The 17,473-nt window shown below is 41.5% G+C and overlaps 1 protein-coding gene across 3 annotated transcripts in view; it reads right to left on the bottom strand.

Annotated features, from left to right (window-relative positions):
* Positions 1-704: 704 nt before the first annotated feature.
* The window catches only part of LOC124002620 (TOX high mobility group box family member 2-like), a 147,504-nt gene continuing 130,735 nt past the window's right edge, over positions 705-17,473 (bottom strand). For all 3 annotated transcript variants that reach the window (XM_046310175.1, XM_046310174.1, XM_046310176.1), the window contains 4 exons: positions 9,323-9,403; positions 4,168-4,566; positions 3,494-3,630; positions 705-868 (listed from right to left, as the gene is read on the bottom strand). In XM_046310175.1, the coding sequence (XP_046166131.1) occupies positions 826-868; positions 3,494-3,630; positions 4,168-4,566; positions 9,323-9,403 (660 nt within the window). In that variant the 3' untranslated portion in view covers positions 705-825. The remainder of the gene's footprint in view (positions 869-3,493; positions 3,631-4,167; positions 4,567-9,322; positions 9,404-17,473) is intronic.

Below are 17,473 nucleotides of genomic sequence, written 5' to 3'. Positions count from 1 at the left end.
TCACACACACACAGACACACTGTTTTTTTTATTTTTTTTATTCAAACCAATGACTTACAGGTAATATTAAAGAAGAAGAAAAAAGCCATCTGGACTTCGAATTCCCAATTTGATCCCATAAAAGTGATATTTACAATCACACTGTGACAGCTTGGTAAACCTCCATGGGTCTTTCATATTACAAAAAAAGAATTGATTTAATTACCCCCCGGCCCCCCTCCCCCCGTCCCGTCTCTTTGTATTAATATAAGTCACAGACCCTAAAGCAAAGCTACAGTAACATCAAGGCCTGTGTGCTGAAACCTACCAGAAGAGTATTTTCCCTACAGTACAGGGACTGTTATTGACAAAAGCAAATGTAGCAAGCAAGAAATAAATAAAAACAACAACAAGAAAACGAAACAAAATCAATTTAAATATGATTAAAAGGAAACGAAGGAGAAGAAGGCTTTTTGCTCTTCTTGTTCCAATTAAAGCTCAGTTTAGTCCCCGAGGGGGACTATTCTCATGGTAGTTCACTTTTTTTTTAAACTTTGAGACAAAGATGAGTGCTCTAGAATCAGGTGCGAAAGGAAAAATGCCTGGACATTTGTAAGTGCTTTGCGTAAAAAGTTTTTAAAAAAGAGAGGGATCGCTAGTAGTCGTCAGAATTGCACAGATCCTTCTAAAAAAAAAAAAATTACATTGACAAAAAAAAGGTTGAGTTTTGGTGGTGGTAAGGGTGGGTGGGTTGCGAGGGATGGGTCGGGGAGGTGGTGTGTGTGGTTGGGGGGTGTTGAGGGCTGACTCCCTGGTGTCTTTTCTTGTTGACGGCGGCCTCCAGCTTCAAGTGAGGTAGAGTGGCTTGTCCCTAGCTATCATGCTGCCACTGAAAACGAGAAGAGAGGGAGATGGTGAGAAGAGACAGAATAGAAAAAAAAGAGACTCAGAGAGGTGATACTACTTACTCCCCCCCAAAATACCTGCAGATAGAAAACCTTAAAATGCTACCCCTTTGAAGTACAGTAGGGACAGCTGTCAAACTAATATTAAAGAAATAAAGCTTGTCCTGTGGTTGTCGGAGTACACTCCAAACAGATGTTCCTAACAGAAGTTTCAATGATTATTCAGTGCCATAGCAGAAAAATGTACACTGAATATATTGACAGACATCTCAAAAGAAACAAGAGAGAAAGTATAATACGTGAATAATACATGTTCAATAAACTCAGCAAAAAAAGAAACGTCCTCTCACTGTCAACTGCGTTAATTTTCAGCAAACTTAACACGTGTAAATATTTGTATGAACATAACAAGATTTAGCAACTAAGACATAAACGGAACAAGTTCCACAGACATGTGACTAACAGAAATGGAATAACGTGTCCCTGAACAAAGGGGAGGGGTTCAAAATCAAAAGTAACAGTCAGTATCTGGTGTGGCCACCAGCTGCATTAAGTACTGCAGTACATTTCCTCCTCATGGACTGCACCAGGTTTGCTTGGTCTTGCTGTGAGATGTTACCCCACTCTTCCACTAAGGCACTTGCAAGTTCCCGGACATTTCTGGGGGTGAATTTCACTACCCCTCACCCTCTGATCCAACAGATCCCAAACATACTTAATCCGACCATCACCCCTGCTGAGACAAAACCGCGGCTCGTCAGTGAAGAGCACTTTTTGCCAGTCCTGTCTGTCGGGTCCAGCAATGGTGGGTTTGTATCCATAGGCGACGTTGATGTCTGGAACTGGCCTACAAGGCCTCAGTCCAGCCTCTCTCAGCCTATTGCGGACAGTCTGATGGAGGGATTGTGCGTTCCTTGTGTAACTCGGGCAGTTGTTGTTGCCATCCTGTACCTGTCCCGCAGGTGCGATGTTTGGATGTACCGATCCTGTGCAGGTGTTGTTACACGTGGTCTGCCACTGCGAGGACGATCAGCTGTCCATCCTGTCTCCTTGTAGCGCTGTCTTAGGACTCCCACAGTACGGACATTGCAATTTATTGCCCAGGCCACATCTGCAGCCCTCATGCATCCTTGCAGCATGCCAAAGGCATGTTCGCGCAGATGAGCAGGGACCCTGGGCATCTTTCTTTTGGTGTTTTTCAGTAGAAAGGCCTCTTTAGTGTCCTAACTGTGACCTTAATTGCCTACTGTCTGTAAGCTGTTAGTGTCTTAACGGCCGTTCCACAGCTGCATGTTCATTAATTGTTTATGGTTCATTGAACAAGCATGGAAAACAGTGTTTTAACCCTTTACAATGAAGATCTGTGAAGTTATTTGGATTTTTACAAATTATCTTTGAAAGATAGGGTCCTTAAAAAGGGACGTTTCTTGTTTTGCTGAGTTTAGTAATATTGATTCAATAGTATACTGAACAAAAATATAAATGCCACATGCAGCAATATGAAAGATTTACAGAGTTTCAGTTCATATAAGGATATCAGTCAATTTAAACAAATTGCGGTTGGTCTGCGGTTGTGAGGCCCGTTGGACGCACTACCAAATTCTCTAAAATGATGTTGGAGGTGGCTTATGGTAGAGAAATTAACATTAATTTCTCTGGCAACAGCTCTGGTGGACATTCCTGCAGTCAGCATGCCAATTGCACACTCCCTCAAAACTTGAGACATCTGTGGCATTGTGTTGTGACAAAACAGCACATTTTAGAGTGGCTTTTTATTGTCCCCAGCACAAGGTGTACCAGTGTAATGACCATGCTGTTTAATCAGCTTCTTGATGTGCCACACCTGTCAGGTGGATGGATTATCTTGGCAAAGGAGAAATGCTCACTAACAGGGACGTAAACAAATGTGTGTACAACATTTGAGAGAAATAAGCTTTTTGTGGGTATTGAACATTTCTGGGATCTTTTATTTCAGCTCATGAGACCAACACTTTACATGTTGCGTTTATATTTTTGTTCATTCAAAGGTGATATATGGAGGCCTCAGAGGTTGTTTCAGCATATTAAGTAGCACAACTATGTGTACTTATCTAAGGTTTACTCAGTAGAATCAACAATATTTGTATTTAGTTGACTAAGCCAGAGTTATGCACTAAAGCGTTGAATTTTCAAGGGGCACATGAGTCGTATCAAACGCACTTTCATATGCAGTAGATAGCTGAGCCAACATTGAGGACTGAAATGGTGCAAAGTAAATTCAAAGATATAGGCCTACAAAGTGCCGTAGTCTCAAAAACATTTTTTTATTAACATTTGAGCCAGCATTAAATAATACAACTGTGTATTCAAGGGCATTCAACAAAGTCCTTTCATTTGAACAGTTAAGCTAACATAAAATAATACTATCTCTGACAGTTTATCGGATATAGGTTAAGGCAAGTACTGGACTAAAGAATCATTCTGAATGGAAAATCTCCATTGAAATAATTTCTTAGTCCTGATCTAGCCTTAATTCGGTTCAGGGAAACTTGCCCTATTCTAAGTTATAAACAGTATTGGAATTAACAATAATTTCCTATACAAAGCCGATACTGGTCTGGGCTGCTCACCTGCAGTGGTTGCCACCGCACTCCCTATCGCAGTATTCACTGTCCCAATCGTGGCTTTGTCTACCCCCAGGGTTGGGGGCCGCCGGGGACTGGGAACCCACACTTTTCTGGTACTCAGACTGTAGGTGGGAGAATCCCTATAGGAGACGGGGAGAGAGAGGCCATGGCATTAGTTTTAGTTTCTGACAACTTATCCTGGCCATATGGAGAGGGGACAATGCTAGAGAAAAGTAGGGGGAGGGGATGGAGAGAGAGGGAGAGAGGTTTGCTCTTTACTTTTGGTCCGAATGCCAAATTCTGTTACATTTTAATTTTAGATTAGTCAAATTGCTAATTGGTTTGGCAACATAATACCTCAAGCGAGCCAATAACATGTACAGTACATTTGAATTTAAAAGAGAGAGGAGTGGGAGGGAGAGAGAGAGGAGAATAAAGAGAGGCAGGAAGAGATTTTTATTAAACATCATCTGGGTAGAATGTATACATGCTTGATGCAAATATGAGGAACATAAATGTTTTATTTTTATTTTTTATTATTATATATTTATTTGTCCCATACTGTTCACACTAGCATGTACTACAAAGTAAGCATGTCCACTATTCCTTCAAATAATTTAGTTCACTAGTGATATGTGATATGCTGGTGATATCGGCACTCTCCGAGTCACACTAACCTGCTGTCCAGGAGGTGGTGAGTGAAGGGAGGCCTGGAGTCCCATCTGGTGGGAGATGATTGGCTGGGACTGGCCGTGCTGCATGCGGATTGGCTGGTTGAGGAGGGAGCTCTGGTGCAGGGAGAGCTGTTGGTGCAGGGGTGGGCTGATCTGGAAAGAGGAGGGGGGAGAGGCACTAATGCTGGGCAGCATCTGGGACTGGCTGAGGGTCCGGGAAAGTGCATGACGCGGCGCCCCAGCGTAGCTCTGCAGGTCCGACAGGGGGAATCCCCCCGGCCCCAGACTGTACGGGGAGGAGGGCTGGGGTGGCACACTGTACAGGGGCGGATTGGGGGGCATCATGTGGGAGGAAGGCTGGCTCGTCTGGGCACCTTTTGTCTCCACCGGGTCATTGTAGGTCTGAGGGTGGAGGGGAAGACAAGAGGGACAAAAAGTACAGTTAATATAACTATGCAGTACTGACATACACTGAGTTTACAAACATTAGGAACACCTGCTTTTTCCATGACATGGGCTGACCAGGTGAATCCAGGTAAAGGCTATGATCCCTTATTGATGTCACTTGTTAAATCCACTTCAATCAGTGTAGATGAAGGGGAGGAGCCAGGTTAAAGAAGGATTTTTAAGCTTTGAGACAAGTGAGACATAGATTGTGTTTGTGTGCTATTCAGAGGGTGATTGGGCAAGACAAAAGATTTAAGTGTATATTGAGAACATATATTACACACTATATAATATATAACACCACTAGGTTTGTGGACAGAGGGAGAAAAAGGAAAGTTCAGATGATATAATATATTGTGCAATTAATTGATATTGCTGAAATACACTGTATCTTAATGCAAATATGTTACACAACTCATTTATATCGGTGAGATACAGGTATGTCAACGCAAATATAGTAACCAGTTCATTATACAACTGAAACACTATATTGGTAGAACATATGAATATGTCATACATTCAGGTCCCTCTATGTGAGAATCATGTTGTTCGGTTCATTTCAGCCTGGGAGTCGTATCCACTGATGTACGTGCTTTATTTCATTCGACTTTCCATCCTTTCATAGACTTTAAATGGCAATATATATGTATACATTGCTGTGGTATGAAATATGTCCAGGCCCTCTCGTTAGCTGTCACAGTTGTTGACGTGATCTATCGCCGTCTGCTATTTGGTAATGGCGTACATATATTGAAAAGAGCCAGAGAAATAATCAATGGAAAGATGGATAGATGAGTAAAGATGAGAGAGATACACTGCAGGGTCAAGTGGAAAATGAAATGATGAAGAATGAACTATATGACTCTATACTATACTACCACACTATATACTGTACTGCAATATACTAATCTATCGCTATTCCATGAACAACAGGAGATGATTATTTGTTCACATATTGAAATGTGATACTCCCACCTTAAAGGGACGAGGTAAGGAAACCAATATGTCATTTTGTAATTTGGGTGAACTATCCCTTTATGTGTCCCTTGGTGGGTTGAAAAGCAGAAAACACCACTTTGACTTTTTGAATGAATGAAACTCATTAACTTTGGGGCTTTTCACTGTAGCCATCAAGCTCCATTTGTGTGCGAGTACCTTTTCCACCAACATAGATTATCAGCGTGCGTCACAAACAAACTGGCAACAGGTGCACGCCAAACGCACGGAGCACGTGACTCGTCCAGAACGACACGCTGTCGACTTCCAATTACCTTCAATTTCTCTCTCCTTGATTCCCACTTCCTTTGAAAAGACTCTCTCGTCAGCAATTAAAACACACTATTTAAAGAGGACTCCCTTTGAATGGCTAGATGTACTATGTGTCTTGTTCTGAGTGGTTGTGATTGCATAGTAGATTTGCAGTTTTTTTTCCCTGTCTGTTTTAATTTCTTTTAAATGCCTGCCAATCTGCTAACGCATCAATCAAGCCTCTGAATATGAGATTTGTCAGAAATAAATATTTAATTACGCCAACGAGCGATGAGAATGGTCTTTATTAAAGGAAAAAGAAAACTTCACACAGGGAAAGAAAGAGGTTGATGAATAATCTGTTCATGCCTTAATCAAGGCACTTGTTTTGGGCTTGTAAGCCTTGGAGGAAGTGTGAGGCAATGGGGACCGGTGGGAGGGTGTTTAACATGGTAATGCAATTTGGGTTTGTGTGAAAGGAAAACAATGGAGTGAAGACATGGAAATTGAGAAAATAGGTGCTTGGCACTCAGACTGGCACATGAAAACTATATTAGTATTTCATGATTCAATCCTGTATTATGCATTTAACCTGGTTCTGAATATGTATATCAGGGTTGATCTACTACATTGGATTCATAGTGTAATTTTACAAGCTTGAACATTTGGCAAACATGGACATTAATTGATTCTCAGATGTTGTCTGAAGTCTACATATTAGAATACATGGTCAAGTTTGAGATATTTAAATATATAGAGGAAAGATGAAAGGTTTGAACAATGATTGGATGAAGCTACCGCTGCACCATTGAGAGCATCTTGCCTGGCTGCATCACCGCTTGGTACGGTAACTGCAAGGCACCAGACCACAAGGCGCTACAGAGGGTAGTGAGTACCGCCCAGGACTGGGGCTGATCTCCCTGCCATCCAGGACCGCTAGGCCAGGCGGTGTCAGAGGAAGGCCCCAAAAAAATGTCAATGACCCAAACCATAGACTGTTCTCTTCGCTACCGCAAGGCAAGTGGTACCACAGCACCAAGTCTGGAACCAACAGGGCCCTGGACAGCTTCTACCCCCCCAAGCGATAAGACTGCTAAATAGCTAATCAAATGGCTACCTGGACTACCTGCATTGACCCTTTTTTTGCTCTCTTGCACTGACTCTATGCACACACACACTGGACTCTACTGACACCTACACACACTACATACTGAGTAAGTAGCACTGACATCATCTTTGAGGAAGCGGTAATGAGGTGACCCATAATGATTGTAATTGAGATCAGCTGTGCGGGAGAATTTAACTCGTTCTGATAGTTTAACGAGACATCAGCTGGCGATAATCTAGTGCCATCGATGTTTGCAATACACCCATTGTTATTTGAGTGTATTCCAATACATTCTATAGGCTAGCCATTAGCCTGCCCATTTAAACATAATGAAAGGTGTGAAAAGCAATATTAGGCTACTGCGTTTCCCTGGCTGAGTTGATGAGTTGATTTGGGCCATCAAATGATTGACAGATGTAGACCTACTGTAAAACGATAAACCTTCCTGCAGTGTGGATGCTAGCCAACATTTTATAGTTAGGTTAACGTACAATCTTTCAATTTAGTTAGGCTATGGTGTTTGGTGTGGATTGAAAGCCTGTATTGTGTGGCTTTAATATTTCATTTTGTAAAGCTGTCAAGATGTTTATGCATTTGAGCCTATCCAAAGACGATTTCATTGAGCTGAGACACTTTTCTCTGATGTGTAAATTACCAGACTATTCATTTTACTTCTTGGAATCATTGAAATAAATGGAATTAACTTGTGGGCCTAATGGACAAGCAGCCCAATTCCAATGTTACTTTTTCACTAATTGGTATTTTGATCAATCCGACCAGCTCTGAAAAAGATCTGATGTGAAAAGATTGGATGTTGGTCAAAAGACCAATTAGTGGAAAAGTTATCAGAATTGGACTGCCTGTCTAAACATAGCCATTTAGGCTCAGGCTTGTCACTAGATTGCCCAGCATTGGGTATGAACTCTTGAGGCTCGACACCAGCGCACACTGCTTAGACCAATGCGCTACGGTACACAATACTCAGCAAGCACTAAGAATGCTATGAATATTGATGATACATAGGCATACTTTTTGTTTTTGTTTCTTAAGCCTTCCCTAAACCATGGCCCGCCCTTAACCTTAACCATTTGGAATTAATGCCTAAACTGTTAACCTTTGAGTCGTTTCTTTTTGTTTTAACCCTATAACAATGCAGAATTAACACTGTGACCACACACATTTAATGCGTCGAAAATAAACATTCATCCAGGAGTCTAAGGGCAGTGGGGCCAGATTCAAACCCATGCTGACTCTGGCATATGTGTCAGGGTAAACAGCTGTAACCGCTGGGCCACACAGGCACTGAGGTAACCAATAATTAATTCTGCTTATTGCTTGCCCTCAACATATAATAAATAAATTAATCTAACAAACAGATTTTTCCCAACAAAGGAAATGATACCTAGTCAGTTGTACAACAGAATGTCTCTTACACATTTAACCCAGAGGTGCGGGGGGGGGGGGACTAACTGGACTAACAGTTAGTCATTGGACTAACTGCCTTGTTCAGGGGCAGAACGACCGATTTTTACCTTGTTAGCTCAGGGATTCGATCCAGCAACCTTTCAGTTAATGGCCCAATACTCTAACCACTAGGATATCTGCCACCCCACACAAATATGTACATTTATTATAATACACATTCGAATTCACACGAGACGCTCTGTAGCCTGCACGAAGCCTACAGAAGGTACAATGCATTGTATACAAACACCGCCTCCAGCTGCCCCCTGGTGGCAATTCTAAATATTTCTTCAAATCCTCCTGCTTCAGGATTGTTTTTCTCCTGCAACGAAAGGGGTCAAATTTTGATCCAACCTCTGTATCAAATCTCATCTCCAACAACCCAGGATATAGTCAAAGAAACAATCCTCAGGCAGCCCACACATTTGTCTCTCATTCAAAAACAGACACAAGTAGGTGGCACCATGCTAGGTAATTCCCACTTCTGCTTCCACATACGCAAGCATGAACACACACAGGTACACACACACACAAACAAGCACACACACATACATACATACATACAGTACTTAAGAACACACACATACTGTATACACCTTCACTCTCTCCCACACAGACACACACACACACACACACACACACACACAAAAACACACCTTTCATCCCTCCCTCACTCGCTGTGTTGCAAATAACACAGGCAAATAAAGGAGTGTGTGTGTGTGTTTGGGCCCTAATTTTCACTGTTCTCTTCGGAGCACACACACACCCAATCCTCAAACGGCACCGCACGGAGATCCTCCCCCGGGATGAGAGAGGAATTCTCTATCTAATTTATCATCCCTTATATCGCCGCTGACCCATGTATATCAGAGATATGACCTCCGCCGTTACCTTGGAAACCAGACTGGCTCGGTACGCAGCCAGGGCTTTCAGGTACTCCTTCTTGGCAGCCTCTGTTTTCCTCTTGTAGCCCTGCGAGATTACAACCAGAAACAAAGCAGTGGTCAGTGACAAGGCGTTTGGGCTAGGCTAGGCATTTTACATGATGTTTTAGTCATTTAGCAGATGGTCCTTTTTAGGCTAGGCATTTTATATCACATAAATGTAATTTAGCGGACATTCTTTTTTTTAAAGGCTAAGGCTAAAAGCCATGGGGTCCTGTTCAGGAGGGTGTTACAGATAGAAATGTTTAGGTTGAATAGAGGATTTGGTCAGTTCTATTCGTTATATTTCTATCTGCACTGTTCTGAACATTTTGCCACACTGAATTTACCCCTGGTCCCGTCCCAACCTAGAAAACACCATCATTTACTCCATGATGCACATAATGTCAATGCCATGTGAAAATAAAACATAAACATGATATCACCCCATTCAGTTTTGTGTCGGTTTTCCCACAGTCATTGAAAATGTGAGGAGTTCAGAGTGAGAGGTATGATGAAATTAAGGTAGAGAGAGCCAGACTTTAAAAAAACACTATTCTGCATTTTGCCTCTCTGTCTTTGCCTCCATTAAAGCACACACATTGCTAAATCAGAGTTGATGTCCCATCAAAGCATCAAGACGAGATGAAAATTCCAAACAGCATTAGCACGAGGCAATAGGGATCCGCCGAACGAACCTCAAATGATGTGTTCAGAAGGGCAATTCAAGTTAATGTAATAGGGTGTCAGTCATGTGCGGTTGCTAGCGTTTGCTGAGGCTGAGACTGAGGCCCCCGTTCCTTTTTGATGGTAAGAAAACAAGTGCCAAGTCCATCCCTAGATTGATAAGAAAGTCCTTTACTGTGTCCCAAATGGCACCCTATTTCCTACATAGTGCACTACTTTTGACCAGAGCCATATGGGCCACCCTATGGGCCCGGGTCAAATGTAGTGCACTATGTAGGTAATAAGGTTCCATTTGTGACGCATCCATCAGATTTGGGCTTCTCTTGGGAGTTCTTCTATACAACAGACTGCATAAGCAGATCGAGGATAATTAAAGTTCTCTTCATAGAGCCCCTCTGTGGTCTTAAAGACAGGTCATTCCCTTTGAAAGAGATGGGCTAGAATTACCATTAGGTATTCATGCGTTGCAAATGTACATAGACAAGACAGAAATGCACATATGGGCACGCTCACATGTACACACTGAAAGGTGCAGACACAGGCATCCCCATATGAAAATCTCATTTTTTTTCTTCTTAAATTTCCTGTGAAACCATATTTTAAATTGTATTAAATTAAGAGTTCACATGTTAACACCACCTTTTCACATGTGAGGAGAATAACATGTTTTTACATCACATGTGATTTGCAGTTTCACATGTTAAAATGTGAAAATATATCACATATCAGGATGTGAAAATGTCCCTTTTAGATGTGGAATTGCAAGTTCAAATGTGACAATCACGTTGGCTCGCTAGCTAATATTTACGTGTATGATTTGTGTAGTAATATTAATTGTATCTCAGAGCTATTTGCATTGCTAGTTATAGCCTAATGTTAGCTATCTAGATTCATGCAGGGTAGTAACGTTATAAATTGGGATTATGGTTAATTGTTTAGCCAGCTAGCTACATGTCTAAACAAAAGACTCTACTATGTGAATAACCATTTCACTACACCTTCTGTATCCTGTGCATGTGACAAATATGTGTTTACCAGAGACAGTAATGTGAAGAACATGACCTGCACCAAAGTCAAATTAGGATATAACGTTAGGCCAATGAGACAGTCCAAGTTCTAAAATTCTTTGGTAGAATGCACTGTGTCATGTAAAAGAGAAATATCCGCATGAGCTCAGCCATCCACATAAAGAGGCGCACAAGCATTTATTAGACTGAGAACATTTTCATACTGTAATTTTTTTTTACAACATGACGTCCCAACCAGAACACAATCAGAATGATTGGGAACTATTTCACGCTTGGAAGATTTTTTTACATGACACTCGGCTTTTATTTCATCACACTCACAACCGTAAGCTATTTTCTATAATTGGCTCACCATTAACTTGTAAATAATTATCTTGTTGTGAGTTTATTTTCCTTTAATAATGAAGACAAATGAGCTAAAGTGAAGATGTTGTCAGCTACGTGATACGGTCATCATTTGAACTGGCTAGCCAGCTAGCTTAACATTAGCTAGCTAGCTAACAAGCTAAAAACAAAGCAAAACATTGTTTAGAAAGTTGCTTTTAGTTGCCTAGTTTGATAGATTGACATATGCTAAATTCATTTTTAAACGGGTGGATTTAACTAGGGGATTTAACTAGGGGGCAGTATTTTTTCTAACTAGGGGGCAGTATTTTCATTTTTGGATAAAAAACGTTCCCGTTTTAAACAAGATATTTTGTCACGGAAAGATGCTCGACTATGCATATAATTGACAGCTTTGGATAGAAAACACAGTTTCCAAAACTGCAAATATATTGTCTGTGAGTGCAACAGAACTGATGTTACAGGCGAAACCCAGATTAAAATCCAATCAGGAAGTGCCGCATTTTTTAAAACCGCCTCATGCCAATGACTCCTTATATGGCTGTGAATGAGCTACGAATGAGCTTACGTTTTCTACGTATTCCCCAAGGTGTCTACAGCACTGTGACGTCTTTTTACGCATTTATGTTGAAGAATAGCTACCAATTGTGCAAGTTCTCCCACTTAAAAATATGAGAGAGGCCTGTAATTTCCATCATGGGTACACTTCAACTATGACAGACAAAATGAGAAAAAAAAATCCAGAAAATCACATTGTAGGATTTTTAATTGAATTTATTTGCATTTTGGAAAATAAGTATTTGGTCAATAACAAAAGTTTAGCTCAATACTTTGTTATATACCCTTTGTTGGCAATGACAGAGGTCAAATGTTTTCTGTGAGTCTTCACAAGGTTTTCACACACTGTTGCTGGTATTTTGGCCCATTCCTCCATGCAGATCTCCTCTAGAGCAGTGATGTTTTGGGGCTGTTGCTGGGCAACACGGACTTTCATCTCCCTCCAAAGATTTTCTATGGAGTTGAGATCTGGAGACTTGCTAGGCCACTCCCAGGACCTTGAAATGCTTCTTACGAAACCACTCCTTCGTTGCCCGGGCGGTGTGTTTGGGATCATTGTCATGCTGAAAGACCCAGCCACGTTTCATCTTCAATGCCCTTGCTGATGGTAGGCTTTGTTACTTTGGTCCCAGCTCTCTGCAGGTCATTCACTAGGTCCCCCCGTGTGGTTCTGGGATTTTTGCTCACCGTTCTTGTGATCATTTTGACCCCACGGGGTGAGATCTTGCGTGGAGCCCCAGATCGAGGGAGATTATCAGTGGTCTTGTATGTCTTCCATTTCCTAATAATTGCTCCCACAGTTGATTTCTTCAAACCAAGCTGCTTACCTATTGCAGATTCAGTCTTCCCAGCCTGGTGTGTGTCTACAATTTTGTTTCTGGTGTCCTTTGACAGCTCTTTGGTCTTGGCCATAGTGGAGTTTGTAGTGTGACTGTTTGAGGTTGTGGACAGGTGTCTTTTATACTGATAACAAGTTCAAACAGGTGCCATTAATACAGGTAACGAGTGGAGGACAGAGGAGCCTCTTAAAGAAGAAGTTACAGGTCTGTGAGAGCCAGAAATCTTGCTTGTTTGTAGGTGACCAAATACTTATTTTCCACCATAATTTGCAAATAAATTAATTAAAAATCATACAATGTGATTTTCTGAATTTGTTTTTCTCATTTTGTCTGTCAAAGTTGAAGTGTACCTATGATGAATATTACAGGTCTCACATCTTTTTAAGTGGGAGAACTTGCACAATTGGTGGCTGACTAAATACTTTTTTGCTCCACTGTACATGTGAAAATTGATTTAGCAGTTGTACATGTATGAAACATTTACATCTGAAAATATTTTTACATGTGTTGTTTACATGTCTTTTTTACATGTGTTTTACTTTTACATGTGGAATTGCAAGATCACATATGGGGGTTCAATAATGTTATCCTCCTCACATGTGAAAAGTTGGGGTTAACATGTGGCAGTAGCAATGTTTCCACATGTGGAATTGCAAATTATATAATGCCATTCTGTACTTTGCCTACCTGAGTATAACAATAATTCAAATGATATTTTCTTATTTTGAGCTATCCACTCCATTATTATTGTAGTCCTCCATGGTGTTGCATTGATATACATGCATCTTAGCGCTACCACTATGGGTTGGCATTCAGAGTGTTACTGCTGCAGGCACATGTCTCTCTTCATATGTTGTTCTGTGACCATTGGAAAAGAACAGAGAAGCTATCTCTTATTTATTATCCTGTATTCCGATTTGTAAGCATGATCACGTTTTCAAAATGTAGAGATAGCATGTTTAATTAAACTGTGATGATGTATAATTTAAATACCGACACCAGTAGAAATCACAAAGTTCTCAATTTCTCATTTTTTTTCTCAACCTCTACAAAGAGACCATTTTGATTTGAACAGACACTATTCTGAGATTGTGAGAAATTAATAATAAATATACATTGGAAGAGAAACCCAGTGAAAATAATCTTTCCGTGTCTCCTTATTTATCGCGTTTAACATGTTAAAATCAAAATCCGTATCTAATGGTCTAATAGCTGTCTTCTTCCATGGAAAGAACACAGTTCAAACCTCACCGGTACAAAAGCACACGTGAAACTTAGAATATCACATGTGAAATCATGTGTTTTCCCAAAACATTTTTGTAAGGGATGAGACACGTGCACTCAAACACGCGCAAACAAACACACACACACACACACACACACACACACACACACACACACACACACACACACACACACACACACACACACACACACACACACACACACACACACACACACACACACACACACACACACACACACACACACACACACACACACACACACACACACACACACACACACACACACAAATCACAAATGCAAACTCGCACTGCAGCCTTCTATAGGTGGAGGAAAATAAGTTCTTGCCCCAAGAAATTATGTTTATCCTCCCATATAATGATATATTTGCATTATTCCATTCTCTCCAGCTATATCATCCTTTCCATTATGGCATGAATGTCAAAATAGAGTGAAAGTGATGGGAGAGGAGGGAGGAGGGAGGAGGGGGAGTGAACCCATTTATGGCAGACATGACATTATATCATTCCTCTCTGCTTTGTTTCCACAATTCATTTACAAATCTGTAAATATAACCCCCCAAAAATCGGTAAACATAAACTTATTCCTCGAACAAGAAATAAAAAACAGACTGTGATGATATTTCCAGGTTAAAAGTTGCGACCTTAACGCCTCACCCCTTAAATATTGATAGAGCCAGCGCTGCCTATTTAATGAACCCCAAAGTACTCCCAGCAGCTTTAATTTCAAATTAATTTAACACAGCTAATGATTCGCCCGACGACGGATACTTTTAAATAAATTACCATGCCTAAGGATTCTCTAATTATTCCAAAGTGAGTGGATTCATTAGCAATTGAAGCCGTCAGAGGCTGCAGGTCGGGATGAATTAGAAATAACAAAGCTTCGAGGGAGCATATGCTGCGGTCGTAATCCTGACACAGGCGGGGGGGGGGGTGTCCCGCAACAATTAGCCGGTAATTGTACCTTAATGAAATGTTCTTGTTTGATAACCAGTTAATTATAGGAGACAATAACTCCCGAACCCCTCCTGACATCGACTGAGCGATTACCCCCCCCCCCCCATCCCAACCCAAGCAGAAACAACCTGTGTGGGTACGAGGGGTGTCAGGGTTTGAGACAGGTTTAAGTCTAGCCGAGGCATTGATGGGATCGCCTATAGCTAGCTGACTGATTCACACAGAGGGAGGGAGGGATGGAGGGAGGGAGTGGGGTAGAGGGAGGGAGAGAGAGAGAGAAATAGAAAGAGAGAGAAGGTGGAAAAGAGAGGGGGAATTGAAGGAGGTAGTGAAGGAGAGGGGAATAGAAGGAGGTAGTGAAGGAGAGGGGAATAGAAGGAGGTAGTGAAGGAGAGGGGAATAGAAGGAGGGGGAAAGAGAGGGAGATTGAAGGAGGTAGTGAAGGAGAGGGGAATAGAAGGAGGTTATGAAGGAGAGGGGAATAGAAGGAGGTAGTGAAGGAGAGGGGAATAGAAGGAGGGGGAAAGAGAGGGAGATTGAAGGAGGTAGTGAAGGAGAGGGGAATAGAAGGAGGTTATGAAGGAGAGGGGAATAGAAGGAGGTAGTGAAGGAGAGGGGAATAGAAGGAGGTAGTGAAGGAGAGGGGAATAGAAGGAGGTAGTGAAGGAGAGGGGAATAGAAGGAGGTAGTGAAGGAGAGGGGAATAGAAGGAGGTAGTGAAGGAGAGGGGAATAGAAGGAGGTAGTGAAGGAGAGGGGAATAGAAGGAGGGGGAAAGAGAGGGAGATTGAAGGAGGTAGTGAAGGAGAGGGGAATAGAAGGAGGTTATGAAGGAGAGGGGAATAGAAGGAGGTAGTGAAGGAGAGGGGAATAGAAGGAGGTAGTGAAGGAGAGGGGAATAGAAGGAGGTAGTGAAGGAGAGGGGAATAGAAGGAGGTAGTGAAGGAGAGGGGAATAGAAGGAGGTAGTGAAGGAGAGGGGAATAGAAGGAGGGGGAAAGAGAGGGAGATTGAAGGAGGTAGTGAAGGAGAGGGGAATAGAAGGAGGTTATGAAGGAAGGGGAATAGAAGGAGGTAGTGAAGGAGAGGGGAATAGAAGGAGGGGGAAAGAGAGGGAGATTGAAGGAGGTAGTGAAGGAGAGGGGAATAGAAGGAGGTTATGAAGGAGAGGGGAATAGAAGGAGGTAGTGAAGGAGAGGGGAATAGAAGGAGGTAGTGAAGGAGAGGGGAATAGAAGGAGGGGGAAAGAGAGGGAGATTGAAGGAGGTAGTGAAGGAGAGGGGAATAGAAGGAGGTTATGAAGGAGAGGGGAATAGAAGGGAGGTAGTGAAGGAGAGGGGAATAGAAGGAGGTAGTGATGGAGAGGGGAATAGAAGGAGGTAGTGAAGGAGAGGGGAATAGAAGGAGGTAGTGAAGGAGAGGGGAATAGAAGGAGGTAGTGAAGGAGAGGGGAATAGAAGGAGGGGGAAAGAGAGGGAGATTGAAGGAGGTAGAGCGATCAAGAATTAATACGAGAGAAAGAGAGATAAAAAGACGGAGATACAGAGAACCGTTTTGTTTGAAAGCTTTTTTTGTTTGTTGCCAGAACGACAGTTTCCCTCTCTCTCTTATGACCTTTCACGGAATCACACTTACAACACAACAGACTCAATTAAATAAAGCTAAGTACTACTATCCCCTTTACAACTGTCTTCCCTTTATAGACGTAAAACTGGGGATTGATCTTAATCTAAACCACAAAAAGAAGAACATTTCATTCTGTATTTGGGGGGCGGCTCGAACACATTGTCACCTTGAGGAATAACAAAGGCAAATTCAATGATTGATCTGAGACAACAAAGCAGGGACCCCAGGGGTTTAAATACTCTATGTGAGAAAACAGCTGAAAACAGCTGAATAAAAGAGGCTACGAACATAAAATACATGAAAAAAAACATGCCTCTAATACACTCAAGGACAACTTGGCAAAAATAAATCATGCAGTACAACAGAATTAAACATGAACTCAAAGAAGTATATAGTTTATGATGTAAATCTGATACTTAATAAGATACAGTGCTGGTATCTTTTCATTTGGATAGGGAATTGCTTGTTTTCTAACACAGGTAATTGGAAACAGAGGGCATTCCTTTGTTTAAAAAAAAATGTCTGAGGCAAGAGAATGTGTTGACATTCTAGTTATACTGGCTCTGGAAGGTCAGTGACATTAAAGTACAACCCATCAGTACTGTAGAACTGACATGACAGCCAAACACTAAAAAAAATGGCACTCATCAGTTTGAGAGGGGAGATAAAAATATTTTTTGGGGGGGAAGACTGAAAATGTCTGTTTTAAGTATAGAAATAAACAGTCTAGAACAGACATAGCTCTCAGTTTCATTTCCAAGGCCCTTCCAATATGGAGGCCTATTTTATTTGATACATTGTTGCTGATGAAAA

This window comes from Oncorhynchus gorbuscha, linkage group LG18 (genome assembly GCF_021184085.1).
Source record: "Oncorhynchus gorbuscha isolate QuinsamMale2020 ecotype Even-year linkage group LG18, OgorEven_v1.0, whole genome shotgun sequence".
NCBI classification, from domain to species: Eukaryota; Metazoa; Chordata; class Actinopteri; order Salmoniformes; family Salmonidae; genus Oncorhynchus; species Oncorhynchus gorbuscha.
The sequence above is the reverse complement of the archived record's forward strand: the minus strand, read 5'-3'. Positions and strand labels throughout refer to the sequence as shown.